Genomic DNA, 25,797 nt, shown 5'->3' on the forward strand with positions numbered 1-25,797 from the left:
GTATTATATTCTGTATCTTTATGAATAAAATCGTTTATTTTATGCAAAGCATCAGGCTTTTCCATCACGCGAAAAGACCGCGACACTCATTAAAGGTGATTACACCGCGCGCCTGTATGTTGCTCTGCATAAAATTGAACGATATACAGCACAGTAACGATTTTATAGATAAAATAAAATGTACACAAACCTGTATTTTACCGAAGAATGCATCAATTCGATGGCGCTTTGAACTGTTCTCTCCAGAAGAGAAGACGCAAAATCCCCGCGATAAATAACTCAACCGCTGGGTTACGTCTGACCCTGGATCTGAGTAACACAAAAACTACCCAAACATTGGCTTGTTATGTCTGACCCAGGAGCTGCAAAACAACCCAAACACTGGGTTGTTACATTTGACCCAGGAGCTGGGTAACGCAAAAACTACCAAAACACTGAAAAAATAACCCAAAAAAATTACCCAAAAGGCTCAACCCAGCATTTGGGTTAAAAAAATAACCCAGGATTTTTTAGAGTGTAGATTTCAGGGAAGAGTCCATGCCGTGTAGTACAATTATAAAGGGAGAGCCAATTCAGAGGGTTACAGAATATAAATATCAAGAGGTTGTCTTAGATCACTGGATGCAGTGGGATAAATAGACTGAAGTTGTTAGCAAAAAGGGACATCAAAGTATGTAGATGCTTCTGTATTGGAAATGTTTAGTGCTTTTATTGAGAGTGTCATAACATTTTGTATCACTTGATGGTTTGGAAATGCTACTGAGGCACACGAACAAATTTACTAAACCAGATCTCTTAGGAAAGCTGAGAAAATAATTCTCAGTAGGTTTAGGAAGCCAGTTCTGTGTAAGAATTGGACCAAAAAAAAAATCATTTCTGCCACAAGTGATCAAGTTAATGAATGAAACATGATTACATGAAACATTTATTTTATTTTTATTTTTTTCTGAAATGTGTCAGTAATGCCCACGTTCATAAACTAAAATGATTATCCCTACAGGGATAAAGTACCTAAATAAAGTCCTTTTAACTCTTAGGGGTTCAAAAGGGTTTTGTTTTGTTTTGTTTTTAGTTTAGTTTAGTTTAGTTTTTTGTTTAGTTTAGTTTTGTGTTGTGATAAAGTACCTAAATAAAGTCCTTTAACTCTTAGGGGTTCAAAAGGGTTTTATTTTGTGTTTTGTTTTTGTTTTGTTTTGTTTTGTTTTTTAGCATTAAAACTTTTTCAAATACTTAAAAAAAACAACCTCAAACTTTTGAATGTCAGACACCATAATATTGTGTAGATGGACAAGCACACTCATGACAGAGCTTTCTTCACCTTGAAGTCACTTTCTTCACAGTTATACCTGTATCTCATTCTAATAATTGTAAAAGCAAGCCTAATCCATTTTTAATGTGCAGAATTTTTGTCTCATCTTCTCAAAATGTCTTGCGTCCTCCACCAAAATGCAAAATACAAAGTTGATTTTTTTTTTTCTTTTTGTCATATTTATTTTCCTCCTCATTAAAATGTTTTTATGACTTATTTGGAAGGACAGCTGCATGCAGTATGATAGCCTTTTATCAAATTCAAATATCAAGAATCTGTATTTTCTAATGGATGACTTAGACTCTAATTCATTCTGTCTTGTCTGCAAGGTTCAATGAGGCGTTTCCCTTTGAAACGGCATGAATGTATAACCTTGGCTCAGCCTGCACTCTTCAGACAGCGGTTTACGTCAAAAGGACAGACTGAAACATTTTCATTTTTTCTATATGCAGTCAGTCTGCATTGCAGCTTCTAGCTTTTATTATTTTAAATTGGGGTTCTTTATGACGGTGTTGCTGAGATGCCACTTCAGCACCTCTGTTTTGGAGGAAATGATGTAACTGCGGGGGTCCAAACTGTCATATTCCTCTGGGAAAGGCAGAAAGCATAGCTTCTCTCATCTAAAGGTCGAATTAGCATTGTGTCGTCACCTCAGCCTTGTAACTTCCCTCCAATGAAGCCATAAACATTTAATAGAAGCGCTATCAATGCCCACCAGATGGCAAGTACAGCAGCACACCTCACCTCACACGATAAGCACAGAGCAAGACGAGTTTTTGGGGCATAAAAGTACCATTTTTGCTTCAAAATTATCGACTGTGCTCAGCCCCATGGCTATAGCGTGTTTTCAGCTTGGTTCCTCTCTGGGGCTCCGTGTAATTTGCTCTGTAAATATTGGGTACTTAAGCGAAGTACATTGGTGCTGTAAATGCAATTACTGCATGCAAACATCTTCATTGTTATCAATAACAGCAACACATTCATTTCTGCTCTTGCCGCAGTGTCAGATATCGATCGGAATCGGGCTGAGGAGATTGCTAATGAAGTTTCCTGGGTGCTCTGAGAATCAGTTTTGTGTTAAAGCCAGATTTATTATTCATGCTTAACTGTCCAAACCTTGATATCTGTCATGCTAATATTAACGCGGGATGGTAAAGATCCAGTTGGATGCAAATATTTGCTCTCCCTGTCGTTTGCTTTGACAAACTTTCAAATAGCAAACTTACTATTAAAGGAATAATTCACCCAAAATTTAGCATTATATCACTTACTCACCAATGGATCCTCTACAGTGAATGGGTGCCATAAGAATGAGAGTTCAAACAGCAGATGAAAACATCACAATAAACCACAAGTAATCCACACAAGTCCAGTCCATCAATTAACGTCTTGTGAAGCAAAAATCTGTGTTTGTAAGAAACAAATCCATCAAGACATTTTTACAGCATTTTTAACTTCAAACCGTTACTTCATCACCTGTTGTCCTCTCATTTCAAAATCCTAACTGTTTTGGACTGTTTTCACTTATAAACGGGGCTTTATCTGTGCATATTTCGCTCCTGATTCAGACAAGACAATTTTATCACTGAAGAAACAATATTATGGATAGAGGACTGGAAGCAACAGCTAAATTTTAAACAGCTAAGTTTAATGATGGATTTGATTCTTACATTACAATTGATGGACTGGATGCGTATTGATCACTTGTGGATTATTGTGATGTTTTTATCAGCTGTTTGGACTCTCATTCTGACAGCACCCATTCTTTGTAGAGGATCCATTGGTGAGCAAGTGATGTAATGCAAAATTTCTCCAAATCTGTTCAGATGAAGGAACAAACTCATCTACATCTCGGATGGCCTGAGGGTGAGTATGTTTCCAGCTAATTTTAATTTTTGGGTGAATTATTCCTTTAAAAGCTTAGTAGTGGTGTTTGCTAAGGCTATTATCACTACTATTGCTCATTTTTAGGGTTAAGGATTTGAAACCTAACTTGACCTGCACAGTTTGTGTGAGTGATATAAATGATACTTCAAATTATCTGGCTTGTTGAGGTGTGATATTACTTTTCTAGGCTAGGTGATATTCTTTTCAAATTTATACTTTTTACCTAGTGGATGATAAAAAGAAAAATATAGTTATAGACTTGAATTGAAGGAGGTACCTGAGCTATATCTGGGGGACGATAATATCATAGAGACTTATGCTACCAGCCAAAAGTTTGGGGTCAGTACGTTTTTTTTTTAAAGAAATTACTTTTAAAGAAATACTTTTTTTTTTTAGCAATGACACGTTTTCTGTGTATTAATTGATCAAAGTGACAGTAAAGACATTTATAATGTTACAAAAGACTTTTTTTAAAAAAGCTTGGGTTTTTTTCTATTCCTCAAAGGATCCTGAAAAAAAAAATTGTATAATAGTTTCCCCCAAAAAATTAAGCAGAACAAATGTTCTAGCAACATCCCTCTTTGAATTACGATAGAAAACCACAGAATACTGTAGCAACTGCTATTTTGGATAGATCATGTATATGGGAGCATACATTTCAACAAAATACATATAGATTTTATGGTAAATCTATAGGAGTCTTTTACGGTACACTGCAGGAAAGCAGATCAATATTAATTTACACATCAGCCTCTCCACCATTGCATGCATATCTATGTTTGTTTTCCTGTATGTGTCTGCATGAAGAGGTTTCCATGAAGCTGCTGTAATGTGTTTGAGTGGAGGCTGGGAGTTTCTGCTCATGTCTGTGTGCACTTCCTCAAGGCCCATCAGTCCACACATCTGCTACCACACATTCCTCCACAGCACACTATTCATCTGAGTGTTCACTATCAGTCATCGGCTACACTGTGGCTTGTCAGTATACTTTTGATGAGGAAAACATTGAGAGGTCAGGGATCTAATTTAACCACTTCTTTGATAAAGAATACTGATCTGACGATGTCCCTCTTGCTGTTCAATTTCACAGTTAATTTCAGATATCTTGTAGGCTACCACAAAAGGTTCACTAAGAATGAGTATATTATATAGAGTATAATATTATAGACCTATAGACCTACCACATTGCAGATAGATAGCTAGATAGATAGATAGATAGATAGATAGAATAATATATAATATAGAATATATTATATAGTATATATTATATTAATATATAATATAGAATTTGTATATAATATTTGTATGTAAATAATATATATATAGTATATAATATATATATAGTATATATATAGTATATATATATATATATATTATAATTTAGTTAATTAGAGCTTATCATTTATTTTTACATTACTTGATTTATCTATTCATTTAATTTTAATAAAGGTAGGGAATTGTAAGGCAATTACAAAACAAAATAAATAAAACGTACTGGCCCTAAAATAGGCTTAATGTTCTTTAAGAAAAATATGTTCTTGACAGGTTAACTACACAATAATGCATCTCATAGACCTTTTTAGATACTGCTGTTGGAAAATACTGAAATGTGTGGTGAAACATAAGAAAAAGTGGATAATACCAAAATGTAAGGCCTCTTTATCTGAAAATGATCAACTCAGAGGCGACACGCACCACATCTCACAGTGCTTTGTCGCCATCACTGGTCAAATTGTGAACTGCAAGATTTGATCAGACACTGCTTTAGGTCTTCCTGTTTGATGAAACATATTTCTGCTTTACTCACTAAATGTGTGTCTGTTAGAGCAGCAACCGGGGGGGCGGGGGGCGGCGGTAAGTTAATTGCAAAGTTTAGTCAAGGTCATCAATGTTTAGATCTCTGCAGCTATTGTTTGCTTGAAATTGACTTACGGTAATTATCAGCGTGACATGCGTGATTAACTGGAGGAGCCCATTGTGAGCGGTTCATCGCTAGTGACAGGCTAAAGTCAGTCGTCTCCGCTTGTTTTTCCTCTTGTCGTGCTGCCTTTGAAGTCCGGTGATATTTCTTTAGACTTTGAAGTTTGTTCAGTAGCCCCAGAGTAAAACAGCTCATCCAGCGTCTGCTATTAGCCTTGTTTACTTCGTTTTCTCTAGCTTCGACTGGATAATATTTTAGGGGAAATATAGTTTTCATGTGTTTAATTTTTATGCGTATTTACTGTTCAGTGAAATTAAGTCTTCCTCAGCATAGGCAATTAAAGGATTCTGGGTATGAATTTTGATATGGAGAGTTTGCATGCATTTGTGTTTAGGATACATTGCGAATGACAACTTAGACTTATGAAATGTCATTTTTCAGTCAGTCTTGGCTTAGTGTAGTATTCCATATATATATATATGTATATATATATAAAATATAATAAAATGTTTTTGTGTCTGTGTGTATAAATATATAATAATATATACGTTTAATTTACTTTGTTCAAGTAATATTTAAACTGTTTATTTTAATTTCAGGTAAAACGTTTGATTTGAGTCATATGGCCTATACTATATATATATATATATATATATATTAGCAGGTTGGTTTACAGTCTTTGTATCAAAATTGCTTTTGTGTAAAAATGTATTGTAAATGTATTACTTTGATGTCAAAACTAAAAATATAACATTATTTTTAAATAACTGAACTTGCTTATGTTTTTGGCTACATTGCATACTTAGTAAAAGTCTGACAACAGTTTTCAATACTTTTTACATTTCTGTCTACAGCTGATTGATGTAAAATGTAGTAAACAATGCAGTTTTGCCACTGGGGGTCAGTATAGGCTCAGCAGAGACTAACTTGAAGTGATCTTACTTAAAGATATGAAAAACAAGTTGTAATATTAAAGTTTGACTTTGAATAGTTTCTCATGAAAACTTTTGCTGAAGAGTACAAAACCAGTGTTAACCAGTCCGGTGCTCCAAATAATAAACTCTCTTCTCTACTTCAGTGGCCTCACATAATTGACTTTTGTCAAGTGTGCCTGATGTTTTAAGGGACCACCGGAATTCTTAATTCAGTCACATTCTGGCCAACAGGTATAACTCCTTTCTGAGTGGCGCCTGGGTCTCTCTGAAGGGAATAGCATGCTCATTCATTGAGTAATGTACACTTTTGTTGCTGGATGGCTGGGACCATTGAAGTGAGAGCCATTGAACTCTGTCTGGCACCCAGATTACAGCACCGCTGCTTCTCACGCTTTCCAGTGAGCAGTTAAACTGAATGAGAGAGCCAGAGAAAAAAAAAAAGTGTCGTTCCCACCAGGTTACGCGAGGGCATGTTCTGTCCCGCTTCACTCATTAAAACATTTCCACATGCACCCCTGGCGGGTTTGGTGAGAAGCCTCCGGCCAATTTAATTAAAACCACAGCAGGCTGATTTGGTGTATTCACAGCTTTTGGTGTTTGCTTGGGACACTTTGGTGGAATTTTTTTACTTATCCCCTTCACTTCCCAGCCTTCTTTGCACCTTAAATGCATGAAAATCCTCAATCATCAAGTATATAACAGGAAGAGTTCACCCAAAAATGGAAAATTGTTCAAAATGTATTCACCCTCAGGCCATCCGAGATGTAGATGAATTTATTTCTTCATCAGAACAGATTTGGATAAATTAAGCATTACATCAGTTGCTCACCAATGGATCCTTTGCAGTGAATGGGTGCCGTTAGAATGAGAGTCCAAACAGCTGATAAAAACATCACAACAAACCAGAAGTAATCCACATGACTCCAGTCCATCAATTAATGTCTTGTGAAATGAAAAGTAATTATAAGAAACAAATCCATCAATGTGTTTTAACTCTAAACTGTCACTTCTGGCCAACATACCAATCCATAATACATAAAGCTTTCTCCAGTGAAAAAAAAACCTTGTTCTTTCACATCAAGATCCACTAATTTTGTTTTTGACTTTTTTTTCTCTCTTCTTGTTTTCTGTTCATTTAGAACGGTTTTGAACAGTTTTTACATATTTCTCTCTGGGTTCAGACAACACGTTTGCTGGAGGAAGCAGTGTTAAAAAAACAAATATTATGGATTTCTTACAAATATGCAGTTTTTCACTTCACAATGCATTAATTGATGGACTGAAGTAGTGTACATTATTTGTGTATTATTGTGATGTTTTTTTTAATCAGCTGTTTAAACACTCATTCTGACGGCACCCATTCACTGCAGAGGATCCATTGGTGAGCAAGTAATTTAACGCTAAACGATTTCTTTAACAGTTTGGAATGTACATAGAACTCTTCTTTCCTTTTGTCCCCTCTTTATAGACAATCAAGTATTAGCTTTTGGACAGCTTGTAAGCACATCCAACACTTATGAGGACCACGACCCCAAAGGAGGCAGAAAACCTGTGAGGGTCACCACCGACCAGCCACTTTTATGGAGCATGGGAATTAAACCACAGTGAACAAAGCACTGGAGCAGCAAGCCTTTAAAACGTGCCTTTTCTTCAGCACTAAGAGCATTTTATTAATGAAGACAATGAGTAGTGTAGCCTTTGATTTATTAACACAGCCAAATATAAATGTTAACACACACAAAAAAAAAACATTTTTTACAAATGTTCGCATTCAGTCCATCATCCAACACTTTCAGGCAGCCAAAGGTCCATTTGGCCTCACAATGCAGCTGATTCAACCACCACTGTTAACAAAAGACAAACAACCCTGCTTTAATCACAGACTAAATCAAATCAAAAACTGAATGAAACAATGTCTGTTCAAAAGGCACTGTATATGCACTGTAGTATTTGATTGTATCGTGTTTTAGTAATCAATGGTTTTTCCACATTAATTGCAATAAAAGACTGAATTACATTGTGTTTTTTGTGGATTACTTACACAATGATGTTGTTGATGGGGATGTGGATGAGTTTGACAAAGAATCCAATGAAGCCCATGATGGCAAATCCAATTGCTGTTGCCATGGCAATCTTTTGGAATTCTAGAGACCAGAAATAAAAAAGAAGCTATTTTTTCATAATCGTGAAACAGACTTAAGTACATGTAATATTAAATATGCTCAGTAAATATAAATATAACAATATAGTTCGCAATAAGTTCGAAATACTCAATGTTTATTTTCTTTTATAAACATTACTTGTTTAACACCGTTTTCCTCCAAATTGCTGTCTATTTGTAAGATTTTTCTCTTTTTCATAACCACTATCTTTGTCACAAGCAATTAATCTGCATTCAGCTTAAAAGAACTTAATAAAAATTTATATTTTCATGTATAATTACAGCATCAGCATTCCTGAAATTTCTTTATGCTTACCAAATCTTTGAATCAGAAAGACAACAGACTCATTGGACGTACCTTTTCTATCTGGCTTTGTGCATCTTTTCACTAGTCTGATGGAGTCCTTGACGAACTGCCTGCTCGGCTCCACGAACTGCATGACCTGATCCATCCTGGTGTGAGGCTTGAGAGAGAACAGAACATTTCAACTCACACAAATGTGAACTACAAACACTAAACACCCACATCAGAGAACAGAACGCGAACCACATCCAGACCTCTGCATTACTACACCACTATCTCACAGGAAAGAGAACATTTCACAGAAACCAGTCAGATGCTCACAGGTTTCACTACGTATGAATTTAATAAAGCCCCAGATAACAGTTACCCTCTACCCCGAAACCCAAGCACAAGAATCCCATCTACTGAAAAGCTAGTTTTTAAAATAGATTCTCAAAAGGTCCCAGTTGTTAAATCCTTAACTTAATTAACTAACTACAAATCTTTAATGACCAACGAGTCTGACTATAATCTACAGATTGGCTAACTAGCACTGTTAGCCTGCATGATGCGCACTTTACACTAGATAAAAACATTAGCAAACTACTTTGATAATCATTTCTAAATTGATTCATAAACCAATAGAACATAAGCATCTAAATATGAAGCATTTCTAAACTCAGTTTAAGACAGTGATAATATCTGATCGATCAGAAACTGTGTTTACGCTGAATTCTGAAACTCGCCAATCACAAGAGACACGTCCTCAGTAAGACACACAGCCGTATAACCTTATTTTAAAACGGCATTTTTTTACTTTATACCAATATAGACTACTAAAGACGCAAAGTCGACGAAAAGAAGCTTACCTGTGTTGACAAATCAAAGGACGAAGCAATCGTTCAGCTGTAAGTAACAAACTGACTCCGCTGTGCGTAAAGCCACGTAGATTTAGGGAACGACTGACGCGGCGTTCAGATTTACGCATGCGCGCTCGCTCACAACTCCTGCGCAGTGACGTGCTCACTGCCATCTAGCGACTGGAGTTCACGGCGCAAAACAGCCTGTCCACATCATTATTACTGCAGAGCTAGAAACAGCATTGCTGTCTATCAGTAGGTGGTCCTCACTGCAGAACACATGATCCAGGGGGCGAGGTTGGATCCAGATCCAACTCCTCCCACCTTACCAGTGTTGGGGAGTAACTAGTTACATGTAACGGAATTACGTAATTGTAATCAGTTACAGTTACTAAGAAAAAATGTGTAATTAAATTACAGTTACTTATGAAAATGTTAAGGATTACAAAGGGGGTTACATCTGATTTTTTTCCACACACACTCCCACATACAGATTTATTTGAGTTCTTTCATAAGTTGCAGTGACTGCTCTAAAATATGAAACACCAATGTTTCAGAGGTTTATAACATGCTTATCCGATAGTGTTTATGTATATGCTTTCTTTTTTTTAAGATTAACTGTTTTTTTCTAAGGCATTGTTAGATTCCAGTGTTTCCTGTCATGGCTATGCAAAGATTTGATTTCAAAAACAGTATCATAGCTATTACACTATTTCTTGTTATGATTTTAAATATGTATTTAACCTCAGAATGATTTTAAAGCAAGTCTGAAATCTGCAGCTGGATCATGAACAATGGGTACTGATCCATCCTTGAGTTTTAACTTTTGAACAAAACCTGCCTTGAATTGTCCCTCGTTCAGAAAGCTGCCTGGAGTAAAATGATTTGTGCAGCCAGAAATAAACAAATTTAGTGAAAGTGAATTGAATTGACATATGGCTAAGTATGGTGTCCCATACTCAGAATGCAATTAATGTCTTGTGAAATGAAAAGTAATTATAAGAAACAAATCCATCAATGTGTTTTAACTCTAAACTGTCACTTCTGGCCAACATACCAATCCATAATACATAAAGCTTTCTCCAGTGAAAAAAAAACCTTGTTCTTTCACATCAAGATCCACTAATTTTGTTTTTGACTTTTTTTTTTCTCTTCTTGTTTTCTGTTCATTTAGAACGGTTTTGAACAGTTTTTACATATTTCTCTCTGGGTTCAGACAACACGTTTGCTGGAGGAAGCAGTGTTAAAAAAACAAATATTATGGATTTCTTACAAATATGCAGTTTTTCACTTCACAATGCATTAATTGATGGACTGAAGTAGTGTACATTATTTGTGTATTATTGTGATGTTTTTTTTAATCAGCTGTTTAAACACTCATTCTGACGGCACCCATTCACTGCAGAGGATCCATTGGTGAGCAAGTAATTTAACGCTAAACGATTTCTTTAACAGTTTGGAATGTACATAGAACTCTTCTTTCCTTTTGTCCCCTCTTTATAGACAATCAAGTATTAGCTTTTGGACAGCTTGTAAGCACATCCAACACTTATGAGGACCACGACCCCAAAGGAGGCAGAAAACCTGTGAGGGTCACCACCGACCAGCCACTTTTATGGAGCATGGGAATTAAACCACAGTGAACAAAGCACTGGAGCAGCAAGCCTTTAAAACGTGCCTTTTCTTCAGCACTAAGAGCATTTTATTAATGAAGACAATGAGTAGTGTAGCCTTTGATTTATTAACACAGCCAAATATAAATGTTAACACACACAAAAAAAAAACATTTTTTACAAATGTTCGCATTCAGTCCATCATCCAACACTTTCAGGCAGCCAAAGGTCCATTTGGCCTCACAATGCAGCTGATTCAACCACCACTGTTAACAAAAGACAAACAACCCTGCTTTAATCACAGACTAAATCAAATCAAAAACTGAATGAAACAATGTCTGTTCAAAAGGCACTGTATATGCACTGTAGTATTTGATTGTATCGTGTTTTAGTAATCAATGGTTTTTCCACATTAATTGCAATAAAAGACTGAATTACATTGTGTTTTTTGTGGATTACTTACACAATGATGTTGTTGATGGGGATGTGGATGAGTTTGACAAAGAATCCAATGAAGCCCATGATGGCAAATCCAATTGCTGTTGCCATGGCAATCTTTTGGAATTCTAGAGACCAGAAATAAAAAAGAAGCTATTTTTTCATAATCGTGAAACAGACTTAAGTACATGTAATATTAAATATGCTCAGTAAATATAAATATAACAATATAGTTCGCAATAAGTTCGAAATACTCAATGTTTATTTTCTTTTATAAACATTACTTGTTTAACACCGTTTTCCTCCAAATTGCTGTCTATTTGTAAGATTTTTCTCTTTTTCATAACCACTATCTTTGTCACAAGCAATTAATCTGCATTCAGCTTAAAAGAACTTAATAAAAATTTATATTTTCATGTATAATTACAGCATCAGCATTCCTGAAATTTCTTTATGCTTACCAAATCTTTGAATCAGAAAGACAACAGACTCATTGGACGTACCTTTTCTATCTGGCTTTGTGCATCTTTTCACTAGTCTGATGGAGTCCTTGACGAACTGCCTGCTCGGCTCCACGAACTGCATGACCTGATCCATCCTGGTGTGAGGCTTGAGAGAGAACAGAACATTTCAACTCACACAAATGTGAACTACAAACACTAAACACCCACATCAGAGAACAGAACGCGAACCACATCCAGACCTCTGCATTACTACACCACTATCTCACAGGAAAGAGAACATTTCACAGAAACCAGTCAGATGCTCACAGGTTTCACTACGTATGAATTTAATAAAGCCCCAGATAACAGTTACCCTCTACCCCGAAACCCAAGCACAAGAATCCCATCTACTGAAAAGCTAGTTTTTAAAATAGATTCTCAAAAGGTCCCAGTTGTTAAATCCTTAACTTAATTAACTAACTACAAATCTTTAATGACCAACGAGTCTGACTATAATCTACAGATTGGCTAACTAGCACTGTTAGCCTGCATGATGCGCACTTTACACTAGATAAAAACATTAGCAAACTACTTTGATAATCATTTCTAAATTGATTCATAAACCAATAGAACATAAGCATCTAAATATGAAGCATTTCTAAACTCAGTTTAAGACAGTGATAATATCTGATCGATCAGAAACTGTGTTTACGCTGAATTCTGAAACTCGCCAATCACAAGAGACACGTCCTCAGTAAGACACACAGCCGTATAACCTTATTTTAAAACGGCATTTTTTTACTTTATACCAATATAGACTACTAAAGACGCAAAGTCGACGAAAAGAAGCTTACCTGTGTTGACAAATCAAAGGACGAAGCAATCGTTCAGCTGTAAGTAACAAACTGACTCCGCTGTGCGTAAAGCCACGTAGATTTAGGGAACGACTGACGCGGCGTTCAGATTTACGCATGCGCGCTCGCTCACAACTCCTGCGCAGTGACGTGCTCACTGCCATCTAGCGACTGGAGTTCACGGCGCAAAACAGCCTGTCCACATCATTATTACTGCAGAGCTAGAAACAGCATTGCTGTCTATCAGTAGGTGGTCCTCACTGCAGAACACATGATCCAGGGGGCGAGGTTGGATCCAGATCCAACTCCTCCCACCTTACCAGTGTTGGGGAGTAACTAGTTACATGTAACGGAATTACGTAATTGTAATCAGTTACAGTTACTAAGAAAAAATGTGTAATTAAATTACAGTTACTTATGAAAATGTTAAGGATTACAAAGGGGGTTACATCTGATTTTTTTCCACACACACTCCCACATACAGATTTATTTGAGTTCTTTCATAAGTTGCAGTGACTGCTCTAAAATATGAAACACCAATGTTTCAGAGGTTTATAACATGCTTATCCGATAGTGTTTATGTATATGCTTTCTTTTTTTTAAGATTAACTGTTTTTTTCTAAGGCATTGTTAGATTCCAGTGTTTCCTGTCATGGCTATGCAAAGATTTGATTTCAAAAACAGTATCATAGCTATTACACTATTTCTTGTTATGATTTTAAATATGTATTTAACCTCAGAATGATTTTAAAGCAAGTCTGAAATCTGCAGCTGGATCATGAACAATGGGTACTGATCCATCCTTGAGTTTTAACTTTTGAACAAAACCTGCCTTGAAGTGGAGGTTTAGGTATATGTAAGGTGGGAGGAGCTGGATCTGGATCCAGCCTCGCCCCCTGGATCTTGTGTTCTGCAGTGAGGGGCTACTGTCTATCAGCGGCATATGCATTTTTTTAAACGGTTTATCTAAACAATTTTTTCCTCAAACACAGTTTTCCTTAAAATTGCAGCGAGGCATTTCATGTTCTATTATAGAATCCTATGCTTAAGCGAGGCTTCATTTTACAAAGCTCCTATGGGGACGTGATGATGGAGAAAATATGAGATGGGAAATATATTTCATAGCTTTTGCATTCGCACTTCGCTCACAACATACTCAGTTACGCAAAGTTTCTAGGTGAACTCAGAAGTTTTGAACGCAAAGTTTTTATGAGTAAACACAGTTTTTTTCGGGTGAACGTAAACGTTTTGTGAGCCAATGCAAAACCATTCAAATATGTTTTCCCCTTATATTTTATCTGTCGTCCATTTAGTACTGAGCCCTCAAAACTTTTGTGCTCTCCTGAGAAATTAGCGTTCACTCGCAAAACTTTTGTGATGGAAATAATATGAGGTGCGCAGAGCCCCTTAGGTAACATGGTGATATAAAAAAAAATAGATGGAAAGAAAAATGCTTTGGCATTCCCTCGAGAAACTTTGTATTCGCTAGCAAAACCACTGAAATATATGATAAAATGCTAAAGTTTTGACGCTAAAGTCGTGCTAGAGAATGCAAATTTTCTCAGGGAGACACAACATTTTTGTAAGAGAACGCGAAAACACTGAAATATGAGTTTTCATCTAGGGGTTGACCGATTATCGTCCTGGCCGATTATCGGCGCCAAAATTAAGCTTTTTTATGGTTATCGGTATCGATCATTTAAAAAAAAAACGATTTGCCGATAAAATAATTTAAAAGCATTTAAAGAAAGTTTTTGTCAGAGCCCTTGTTATTCTTAATTTTGACATTCATTTTCATTTTTACACCAGACATATATATCGGTTCAAAACATTGGTTATCAATCAGTACTTGATCTGAAATAATCGGTATCGGCATCGGCCCTGAAAAACACATATCGGTTGACCCCTATTTTCATCTGGTCTCATTTTATTTTCCATCACCATTTTATTTACCATTACACTTTATATTTAAATATAATTTTCCTTCCATCTCATATTTGTTTTTTCCATCACCATGTCTCCTTGGGGGCTCTGTACTTTATATGATAGCAGGAAGGCAAACATCCTGAGAAATCATGCTTCAGATAAGCAGTTCTGCTTAGTTCATTAACTGTAGTTATTTAAGCAGCTCATCTGCAAAAGGAAACAAATGCAAATTTATAAGATAAAAGCATTTAATAAACCAAAATACATTTGAATTCATAACAGTTCATTATGTCTATTGAAATAATAACAGCATAGCCAAGGGTATTAAAAAAAGAGTATTCAATGTACAATATAAAACATATAGTGCTAATTCAGTGATGCATTGTATGAATACTACAGTTTCCATTATCTATGGCATTAGTCCAAAAGCTTTCATTCCGTTCTTATAACAGTGTCACTGAGAGGAGCACTCCATCAGTCCCATGTAATGCCAAGCATCTGACAGCTGAGTTCCCAGAGTTTCTGAGCCATTTCATCATCTAAAGCTTCTCTTGAACACAGTGCTGCAGCACAGTCGCTAGAAACAAAGCAGAATCTCAGGCTTATGAATGAAACTGTCTTAATGAGCATTAATATGACTAGAATAATTTCTATAGTGCATGTTTAACACGTTTTATTATCATGAAAACCTAATGCAAATTAAAATGGTGGATGTCTTGTGCGCATATCGGTACATGACTCACGTGAGAGTAAACTGGACTAAGAATTCTATTGAAATGTTTCTTCTGTACCTGTAATATCCTCCACTCTCGTTGTCCAGCTTGGGCTCCACAGCACAGTAGATGGTGGTCTGGGCCCCCTGAATGGTGGTCTTGGTGAAGGGGCTAAAGACCTTGACTGCTATCTGCACAGGCTTGCTGAGGTTCCTAAACAGCTCTGACTGCACCACACCGGGATGGAGGGAGTACACAGTCACACCACTGCCTACAAACACAACCATGACCATATTTCACTATCAGAGTTAGCAGATGACACACAAGTGAACACATGATTAAAACAGTTGTAATAAGTATTTTCTTCTTTTGTACTGCCATGATTAGGAACAGAAATGTTTTAATAGAAATAAGTCCGTTATTTTGGATTCAATCCTTCATTAATTTACTTTGGATTTTTCTTTATAGAAAGTGTTGTAGTGGTACAATGGTAAGTGATGGTGACAAATATTACAATACTTCATTCACCATGGTTTTTACATACTAATGTACATCAAATAATACATGTTCAAAAATAAGATATTGCCACAGCATATAATCTAGAAAGACGTGGTACCTTTAAACAAAAAATAATAATAAGTCATGCATGGGCATCCCATGGTATTTTTTTTTTTTATCACAAGCCGTTTTTTGTTTCACTAAATAGAAACAACAGATTCACTTATTCATATAAAACTACAGTGTGCATGTGTTTTTTTTAGTATCATATTTGATGTATCAGGCTTTTATGACTCTTATTGTATTATATAGGAGAATATGGAGCTTATACTCTGAGAAGAAAAGGTATAAGCAATCAATCAGATGACAGAAGGTATATAGATATTATAGTTGATAATTTGGAGGATTTAGAAATGTGTGTATTAAATATGATACAGTAGGCTTATAGGGTTATAGAATCCGTTTTTTATTCAAATAAAAAAATTAAAATAGTATTATATTAGATAAATTCCTTTACTCCTCCTTCCATCTCTGTCATAGTTAAACTGTTGGCATAACAAAAATCTATATAAATCTGCAACAATGCCAAGTAGATAATTCCTTTTTATTCTTAAACTAGAATTGGTATGAATGCGAACTTCATGCATGAATGTGATCCCTCTGTGGCCCTTCTGAACAGATAACAGTGTCGAGTGACAAGCACAGAAAAAAGGACATTCTACACATGCTTAGGACAGTTCTGCATCCTAAAGGAAATACTCTGAGAAAAACACAAAGATCAGTTGTGACCACCTCTGCCACTGTGTGTCCTGGATTTGGTTGTGTTTATGTAGTCTGACAGGGAAAAAGATTGCATTTAATGTCACGTTGTACTCTCATGAATACCAAATCAAGCAGAGTTCAGGAGAGAGAAGACAAACAAGATATTACAGTTTGAGTTCTTAAGGATCTGACATGGATAGCCTTGCTCTGAAGGTTACATACCCTGCAGTCTTTTAGCCAAGGAGCGTGTGCAGAGGATGTTAGCTAGTTTGCTCTGGCCGTAAGCCCTCCGTGGAGAGTAACCCTTCTCACTGTTTATGTCATCCAGATGGATGCTGCCCCATGTATGGGCCACAGAAGCCACGTTGATGATCCTGGAGGGGGCTGATTTCTTTAGGAGGTCAAGCAGAAGGTAGGTGAGCAGAAAATGACCTGTTGGTGGATTGGAAAAGATAAAAATAGTCAGGGGTTGTTTGCCCTTTCATTGTCTCTCATGTCCTGTTGATCCCCCTGTGCCTTATTTGTCTATTACTCGATAAATGCATGGAAGTGGATGTATATGGAAAGGATGTATACTATACGTGAGTGCTTAGGTTCCAACAGGAAGCCAACTTTGGCTGATAAATGATTAAACAGCATGTGCTGTCAATTTAGAGGCTCACTACTCTACACTTGTAGGAATTCTGAGACTTCCTGTGTGAAACAAGGTTGCCTTATATATAGGATTAGTCTATTATCAAATACAATTTGTGCTTAATTTGATGGAGGTCACTTTTTTGGAGCAAATTACTTGGTTTACTGCTCAGTTCAAGTATTGATTAGATACAGGAAATCTAAATTTACAGAGAGTATTAATTCTTCCTGGGTCATAATAAGTGTTTACAACAAAATGATGATAAACTAGTTAATAATAACTTTAAATTGCCTCAGATATTTATAAAATTGCATCGATTTTTGATGTTGAAATAGAAATAGACATTTGGATGTAGTATGCACAGATATGCACACTCACACTACCTTTCAAAATTTTAGAGTCAGTCATTTTTTTTATTAAATTAATTCATACTTTTATTCAGCATGGATTTAAATTGATCAAAAGTGACAGGAAAGTCATTTAAAGACATCTAAAGAATCATGAAAAAATGTATCATGGTTTCCACAAAAAAATATTAAACAGCAGTTATGCTATATTATAACTATAAACTATTTTAAAAATATTTTACAACTATAATTCAACATGGATTATAATAAGAAATCGTTCTTGACACTGAAGACTGGAGTAATGCCTCTTCAAAATTCAGCTTTGTCATCGCAGGAATAAATTACATTTTAAAATATATTAGATTAATAAACTTGATTGTAATAATATTTTACAATATTGCTGTTTTCACTGTATCTTTTTTATCACATGAATGCAGTATTGGCAAGACTTCTTTCAAAACCAATAAAAAATCTTACTGACCCCAAACTTTTGAACAATAGGGTATAGAATGTACTTTATTAACGGTAGCGAAGTAAGTTTTTTCATTAAATGTAAACTATTTCAGATGTAATTATGGTTCATGGCCATGGTCAAACTCCCTGAAATACACTAAATAATATTCATCATCATAATGTAAATAGTGTATGCATGTATATACACTCTTTCATATAGTAAAACTTAAAGTGACATTACCTAAATGGTTTACACCAAACTGCATCTCAAAGCCATCTGCAGTTTTTGAATATGGACACATCATGATTCCAGCATTGTTGATCAGGATGTTGACTTGCTTTTCCTCTAAAACACACACACACACAAAAGTATAAAGACCCATTCACAAATTGATATTATATATATATAGTTCAGTCATGAAACTCTAGATGGCGCATTCTGACATTGTGTTAATGTAACTGATGATATTCAGAGAGTTAAACGACTTGGCACAAGCTGATTGGTTCACGCTGTATATGCAGCCAATGAGCTTACTGCCTTGCATTTATATGGCTGGCTAGCATTCACTTGAGCTTCCTGGGCACCGTATCGCCGTATGCATTGGCAGTAGCAAGTTCCTGTACTTGCTTGCAGCAGCAGCAATAATCTACAACTACAGCAAATGCCAACAGTAGCAGCAATTCAGCAGCACCGTAGCAGATCTTTTCCGCCAAGACCAAATGCATTAACATTGTCATATTCATCACCATGCTAAAATGTTCCGAGAGTTGTCATGATTGAAATAATATTATATTAATACTTGTATTTCCAAAGTGTATATGTATAGTAGATATATTATTTTTAATGTTAATATGTTTAAATCAAAAAATCTAATGTCTTACACACCCTTGTTTATGAGCTCTGCAAATGCTCTGATGGATTTGGTATCTGATAAATCAAGTTTATTCGCCACAATGTTTTGGTTTCCAGAATCCTCCATTAATTCTTTTCTGGCTGCCTCTGCTTTTTCCAGGTCTCGACAGGCCATGATGACTCGAGCCCCTGAGGACATCACACAGAGAAGCTGATATTAATGTGCTTTCCAGTGCAAACAGTCATGGAAGATTTCACACAAAACAGAGCAGATATCCTTCATGGATCTGAAATAACTGTGTTTACATACTCCAGTAAATGTCCTTGCTGTGAAATGTCCTTGCATAATAATACATTTGGTGCTAAACTGGGATGTAAGGCTGATGAGCTAGCACAATAGCTGTTTGCCTGGTAATTACTGTGCAGAACGTCTATTATACTATTCAGAGCAATTTGGCTGGCAAGCGTCAGATTTTCTTTGTTGGAATTCAGCGGGTCCATGTGGGAAAGTGTACAGTTTTACATCTCTTTGGAAGATAGTATTGTAATCCTGTCATTTATTTATCAGCATGCATTCAAAGCTTCCAAGAGCCGGTCGGTTTTATAAGATGAATTATTTGTTGTTTAGATTTGATCACATTTGATATTACAATGAGTTGCATTTGTTATTTTCATCCCAGATTATGGTGATTTTATGCAATACTAAAAAGAACAAACTACAATGAATATGCATCCAAAATAAAGCTATCAACTGCAACAATAGTGCCAATATGATGTGATAGATTGCAATTATTCCAGCTAACCTCTCTATGCCCTCTTCTAATTAGAGTGGCATCACACATGGCTTGTTAGCTTCCTGAAAACTTGTGAGGTTTGTTAGTTCCTTACCTCTTTTTGCAAGGTCTCTCACTGTCTCTTTGCCAATGCCTGTATTAGCTCCCGTGATTATGACTGTTTTGTTATCAAGACGTACAGAAGAGCTCCACTGACCACAGAAGAAATTTCTGGAATCGATTACAGAGCAAATGTTTATACAATGTAATGAATACATTTTTGGTGGATTGTGAATTAGTACCGGGAGAGCGGGGCTAGTTGTCACATATGGAAGCATGTTTCCTCATTGAAAACGAGGTTTATTACTCGTTGAAAAGTTTTTCCAACTTATTTTCTAAGTTGAAACTCTTTCTTGCAAAGAATGTACATGGTTTATGATACACATTTTTTTGTTTTGTACATGAGAAAAAAAATATACATAAAAACCAAAACAACAAAAGTAAATATAAAGAGCAACATGGGATTGGATGGGATCCTTTACACAAAGTATTATTATATAAAGTATTAACCAGCCAGTCTATTTGAAGTCAAATGTACAGTATATGTTCAAAAACATATTGCCCCTACAGTCCCTTCATTAAAGGTTTCCATTTCTCAGTAAACTGACTCATTTGGACTCTTAAACGGTGTATTATCTTTTTCATCACGTAAATCTCCCGCACTGTCCATGACCATTCCTCACGCTTTAAAGCAACAGTATGTGCGTTTTTTACCTTCAAATATCAGTTTCAAAATCATTCTGTTGGTACCCTGACTTCTAATAAGGTGAATGCTTCTCTTTCCCACGCTCCCCCCAAACGTGTGTTCTGAATATGTAAGTTTGATGGGGGGGGAAAGGGCATATTGCTTTACTGCAGCTATAATGCACATGTACATCTATACACTGTCATTACAACAGTGAATTTCACTCACTTAACTGTAGGGGGCTGAAAGGTCACAAAGATACACAAAACTACATGCAGTTGCTTTACATACAGTCTACAAAAAGTACTGTACATTTTCATTGTTATTGCTCAGGAATGAAGATAAGTAATTATTATTGTAATGTAAGTAATTACATTACTTAGTTACTTTTTATGGAAAGTAATGCGTTACATTACTTTTGCATTACTTTTTAAATCTGGACAGGGCTTGCTTGTTTGTTTTTAAAATAAAAAAGTTCTATTTTTGGCAAATATAAAAGCCTTTTCACACCAAAAGTGAAATGAATAAGCCTCAGGCTGAAGGGAAAGTAAATTTACGTCCGCACAGTAGAATGCAGAAGAAGAAATTTCAACACACTTCAGCAGTAAAAAAAGACACACAAATGTTTGTCTAGAGTAATTTTTGCTTAGTATGGTTGAACTGGATCATCGAAGGTCAGAAGCAAAGACATTGTCGCGTTACTTGTAATGCGTTACCCCCAACACTGGTTTTGACCATTAAATATTGTATACTTAATACATTTTATACATCTAAAATTGAATTCAATTTAAGAGGGTTTTGGAAGTTGTTGGAAACCGACATACAAACTCATTGTCAAAACACATTTATGTAATTGGATTTATGACTCAAAACCTCATAGCTGCTGACTGAGATACAGCCCTCATGACTACTTCCCCCCATTCTCCCATATTTAAATGAGATCAGCCTGTATAATCCAAAATTCGATAGTATATGGCAAATTGTTAAAAGAAACTTAGTATATTAATTGGCATTTGAGATTGATATTTTAGCATATTTTTTAAAACAATATGTTGAACAATGTTTGATAACAAAAAAAAAGACTGATGAAAAGAAAAGAAAAGTCCGTTGGAGTAGACTCATTCATGACACCAGCATTGCTTACCTTATTGAGTGCATTGTTCCAAAACTGGCCGGTTTCCCTCAGCAGACAGTAGTGCACTACTCTAGCGTCCTGTGTAATTTATGAATGAGATATTACTATGCGGTCCGGATCCGAGCCCCACCCGTCCAGAGCTCTGTCCTCTGACCAATGAAACGCGTCTGAGTTCAATATGAACAACGTGATGCGCTCATGCACCCACCGCTCGGCTGTGATGGCCTTGAACTCCAAGGAAGCTTTATTCAATTGAATCTCTTTTGCAAGGTTGGACGTCCCGTTCCACGTCACCAGAACACACAATACAATTACGTCACCCCACTTAAAAACGAGCCAAATTGTGCAAAAGCAGTGACCGCGCGTGCCCACTAGATGTCCTCGGTGCGTCAGTCTGAAGTTTCTTCACGAACACAATGAACAATAAGTCTTACTTCAGAGATGTAATGTCATTTAATTTGACATACTTTATTCAATGAAAATCGTTCAGTGAACATAAACAAGCACATTTTTAACTCTTTTTTTCTATCTGTTCTCTTTTGAACCTACACTAACTATCCGTAAGCTACACTAACTAACAGATTAATTTACCAACCCCTTGACTCCATCCCAAGACATTTCTATCTCATTATATTATATTTGAGTGTATTATTACACTTTCATATTTATTTCTAGTACTGTGTCTACCAGCTTAGTGTGAATTTGTCTTGTAGGTTACATAGCCTACTTACAGTGGCTGATCGTATTTCATTTTCAAATGACAATAAACTTATTTGACTTTTTTTCAAGAAAGTAGATATTTAGCCACTACTATAGCTGTTTATAATAAGAACGTTATGAAGTATGTCTTAATAATCATAGTAAGGCAAGAAACCTTCAAACTTGTATCTCTGAATCAATGCAAATTAAATTATTATTACACAGGAAGACAGAGAGGACCGGACTGCTGTTGAAATAAATGGTTGTAATAAATCATAAAAGGCCGTTATTAGGAATAAAGGCTGTGGTGGGAGTCGTATCATCTCATTTCCAGCGAATCCCCAGCAGGTGGCAGCTGACAGCCCACAGTCTGATAGCAGTGTTATCATCATTGGCGGCCCTGGAGTATGGAGCCATGGCACAGTTACTGTGAGAGATAATGAGTGGAAATATTTATTAAACATCACAGCAGTTATTTTGCTTGCTGCCAACTTAAGCATCACTAGTGCAAAATAAAAATCATGTGAACCATGCTGCTTATGGGCAGTGTTGTGGAGTAACTAGTTACATGTAACGGTGTTACGTATTTTAATTACAAAATAAATGTAACTGTAATCAGTTACAGTTACTAAGAAAAAATGTGTAATTAAATTACAGTTACTTATGAAAATGTTAACGATTACAAAGGGTACATTTGAATATTTACACACATCCACATACAGACTTAATTGATTTCTTTCCCAGATTGCACTGACTACTCTGAGACATACGGCCCTATAATTTCCGCGATACGGAAAACACAGACCGGTTCGTAGAATCCAGTCATAAAAACGGAATTCCTATATGTTATGCAAACATTACAAAACTATAGCCTAACGCGGACGGAATATGCCACATTTTGGACAAATAAATCAAAAGTAGGTCAGTACACTTGAATCAAAACGCGATATGGACTAGTGTCTGTGAATATTAAGCCGCAAAAAGACAATATATGAATCCTGCACGTTCTGCGTGTCTGTGGAAATCTGGCGCGGACTGGCCATCGGGAGAACCGGGACAATTCCCGGTGGCCTGGCAGCAAATTTGGCCCGCTATTTTAATATTATTATTGTATAGTTGCCTGCCGAATGTACTAAAGCGATTATTTCCGAATTCGCCATTCGATAATGAAATCTCTAATAAATCCTGAATCGGTTAGTCGTGACTGGCAATGCTTCGCTCGCGCGCTCTCCGTGCCTCCGCCAAACGGTTTGGATCAGCGTAATCAATAGCGAGAGAGAGAACGGAGTGGACTGTGGAAGCGCACAGGTGGAGCAGAGAAGCAACACTACTGTTCAGGGTTTCAAGTGCAGGTCGTGTTGAGCACTACTGTAAACTTAATCCTGCATGGTGTAAATGTTTGAAAATGATTAACAGTTGCAAATAAACATTCATTAGAAATTTATAAAAGTAATCAAAAAGTAATCAGAAGTAATCAGTTACATTACTTTAATAAAGTAATTGAAAAAGTTACACTACTATTACATTTTAAATAGGGTAACTTGTAATCTGTAACTTATTACATTTCCAAAGTAACCTTCCCAACACTGCTTATGGGAAAGATGGTCATTGAGGTTGTTGTTTCATGAGCGCGACTAGCATCAGCTATGGTAGTTGTAACAAACCTGTAGTAGGTTCCAGTGGGCAGGTCAGGGGTGAGGGTACAGTATAGGGTGGTATATGCGCCCTCTGCAGGGGTTTTTATCAGGAAACCACGTCTTCACAAAGAACTGCAGAGACTTCTTCAAATGCCTGATGATGTCTGTCTTTACTAGGCCTGGATCCACAGCATAAACACTCACTCCCATCTCTGCCACAGAAACAGAACTGAATGTCACACTACATGAGCTACAGTTAGAGAAGTGAAACCCTTGCTTTATTTTCACAAAGTGCAAGAATGCTCAAATTGCCTTAATGAAGAATGCTTGTGGCTAAAACATGAGACAGTCATGTTAGGATATCATACTGATGAATTAGCCGTGCATTATACGGTTTAAACAGTCTAAACAGACTGTTACCTTTCAAACATATTTTCATATCCTTAAAGGGATAGTTCACCCAAAATTGAAAACTTAGTCACCATTTAGCCGTTTATTCACACTTGTGTCGTTTTTCATACACTGAAAATGAATGAGAGCCATTGACAGCTTGGACACTCTGGTTGTTTTTCACAGACGAAAAAAATCTATGGTTGCTAAAATGTTAGAAATAAATCCCAGATTCAATGTGGAATCTGATTTTTGGATCACATTTTGTATGTTTTATGCATGACGACATACTTGCTCTTACCTTCCACTCTCGTAGCGAGCACTCGCGTGAAAAGTATGTTGGCCAGTTTGCTCTGTACGTAGGCCTTCACGGGATGATAGCTTTTCTCACTGTTCAGATCCTCAAAGTGGATCTTTCCCATGGGATGGGCCAATGAGGAGACATTAATCACTCTGGAAGGAGCTGAATGCTTCAAGAGATCCATAAGGAGGAACGTAAGAAAGAAATGTCCTGTGGAAGAAAAGGAGTCATTCATCACGTCAAGTGTGAACAATCTCCATTACTTCTAAACAACAAATAAGGACTCTTTGAAATTCTTTGAAAGAATGAGAATGACTAGTGCACTTCATCAAACCTAAATGATTGACTCCAAACTGTGTTTCAAAACCGTCTGCTGTTGTTGAATGTGGGCAGATTGCCACACCAGCATTGTTAATCAGCAAATGAAGAGACTTTTCAGCTGAAATAAAATAAAAGGAAAATAAATTGATCAGAATTAAATGTATGATAGAGAAAAATGTTCTTCAACCATAACTCACTGTTGTAAATCAGTTCAGCAAAATCACAGATGGATTTGGTGTCGGCCAGGTCCAGTTTCCGAACCACCACGCTGGCATTCTCCACATCTCTGCTGATCTCTCTGGCTGCCTGTTCTGCCTTCAGCAGGTCTCTGCAGGCCAGGATCACCCGTGCGCCTCAGGATTAATGACAAGTTTTCATGCATTAGTTAAAAAACTGGTACATTCTTCTGAGCAATTTCAGGAAAAACATATTCTGGTCTGGATAGGCCTATATCAGTTCAAATGGCTATGCAGTCCGATCTAATATATTTCATTTCTATATTTTATTTCTGTGGCTCTATGAAAAGAAGGCTCAATGTGTTATTTCCACAGTAAGTATTGATTTGGCCGCAGTACCCACCTCGCTTTGCCAGATCCTTGGCTGTTTCTTTCCCAATCCCAGTGTTTGCTCCAGTCACTATAGCAGTTTTTCCATCTAACTGAATATCAGATGACCAGCTTTTGGTGAAAAGCCCTCTGAAAATAGTTTATTTATTAACATTTTTAATAGCATAATATGTCACAAAAAACTGCTAAAATACTAATATATAAAAACAGTAAATAAAAACATATATTTTATGATGATGATGGTGATGATGATTAAAGTAATAATAATAATAATAATCTATCAATCATCTATCTATCTATCTATCTATCTATCTATCTATCTATCTATCTATCTATCTAT

General features: G+C 36.2%; 4 protein-coding genes and 1 pseudogene across 4 annotated transcripts in view; 1 reads left to right on the top strand and 4 right to left on the bottom strand.

The window, feature by feature from the left end:
• LOC107695411 (thiamin pyrophosphokinase 1) overlaps nucleotides 1-7,897 on the top strand; it is a 56,453-nt gene extending 48,556 nt beyond the window's left edge. The window contains exon 8 of the mRNA XM_016495302.1: nucleotides 7,521-7,897. Within this exon, the coding sequence (XP_016350788.1) occupies nucleotides 7,521-7,660 (140 nt within the window). The 3' untranslated portion in view covers nucleotides 7,661-7,897. The remainder of the gene's footprint in view (nucleotides 1-7,520) is intronic.
• LOC107695412 (protein transport protein Sec61 subunit gamma) lies at nucleotides 7,740-9,490 on the bottom strand. The gene is made up of 4 exons (XM_016495303.1): nucleotides 9,366-9,490; nucleotides 8,572-8,677; nucleotides 8,094-8,196; nucleotides 7,740-7,896 (listed from the first exon to the last, which is right to left on the bottom strand). Exons 2-4 carry the CDS (start codon nucleotides 8,663-8,665, stop codon nucleotides 7,887-7,889), a joined length of 207 nt encoding a protein of 68 aa, XP_016350789.1. The 5' UTR covers nucleotides 8,666-8,677; nucleotides 9,366-9,490; the 3' UTR covers nucleotides 7,740-7,886.
• A 1,588-nt stretch (nucleotides 9,491-11,078) lies between these two features.
• On the bottom strand, nucleotides 11,079-12,829 carry LOC107695396 (protein transport protein Sec61 subunit gamma). The gene is made up of 4 exons (XM_016495277.1): nucleotides 12,705-12,829; nucleotides 11,911-12,016; nucleotides 11,433-11,535; nucleotides 11,079-11,235 (listed from the first exon to the last, which is right to left on the bottom strand). The coding sequence occupies exons 2-4, from the start codon at nucleotides 12,002-12,004 to the stop codon at nucleotides 11,226-11,228; spliced, it is 207 nt and encodes a 68-aa protein (XP_016350763.1). The 5' UTR covers nucleotides 12,005-12,016; nucleotides 12,705-12,829; the 3' UTR covers nucleotides 11,079-11,225.
• Nucleotides 12,830-14,970: 2,141 nt separating this feature from the next.
• LOC107695397 (retinol dehydrogenase 12-like) lies at nucleotides 14,971-21,799 on the bottom strand. The gene is made up of 7 exons (XM_016495279.1): nucleotides 21,553-21,799; nucleotides 19,779-19,894; nucleotides 18,924-19,079; nucleotides 18,279-18,383; nucleotides 16,826-17,035; nucleotides 15,422-15,614; nucleotides 14,971-15,207 (listed from the first exon to the last, which is right to left on the bottom strand). Exons 1-7 carry the CDS (start codon nucleotides 21,564-21,566, stop codon nucleotides 15,105-15,107), a joined length of 897 nt encoding a protein of 298 aa, XP_016350765.1. The 5' UTR covers nucleotides 21,567-21,799; the 3' UTR covers nucleotides 14,971-15,104.
• Nucleotides 21,800-22,487: 688 nt separating this feature from the next.
• The window catches only part of LOC107695398 (retinol dehydrogenase 12-like), a 6,746-nt pseudogene continuing 3,436 nt past the window's right edge, over nucleotides 22,488-25,797 (bottom strand).

Source organism: Sinocyclocheilus anshuiensis, unplaced genomic scaffold (genome assembly GCF_001515605.1).
Source record: "Sinocyclocheilus anshuiensis isolate Anshui unplaced genomic scaffold, SAMN03320099.WGS_v1.1 scaffold110, whole genome shotgun sequence".
Classification (NCBI taxonomy): Eukaryota; Metazoa; Chordata; class Actinopteri; order Cypriniformes; family Cyprinidae; genus Sinocyclocheilus; species Sinocyclocheilus anshuiensis.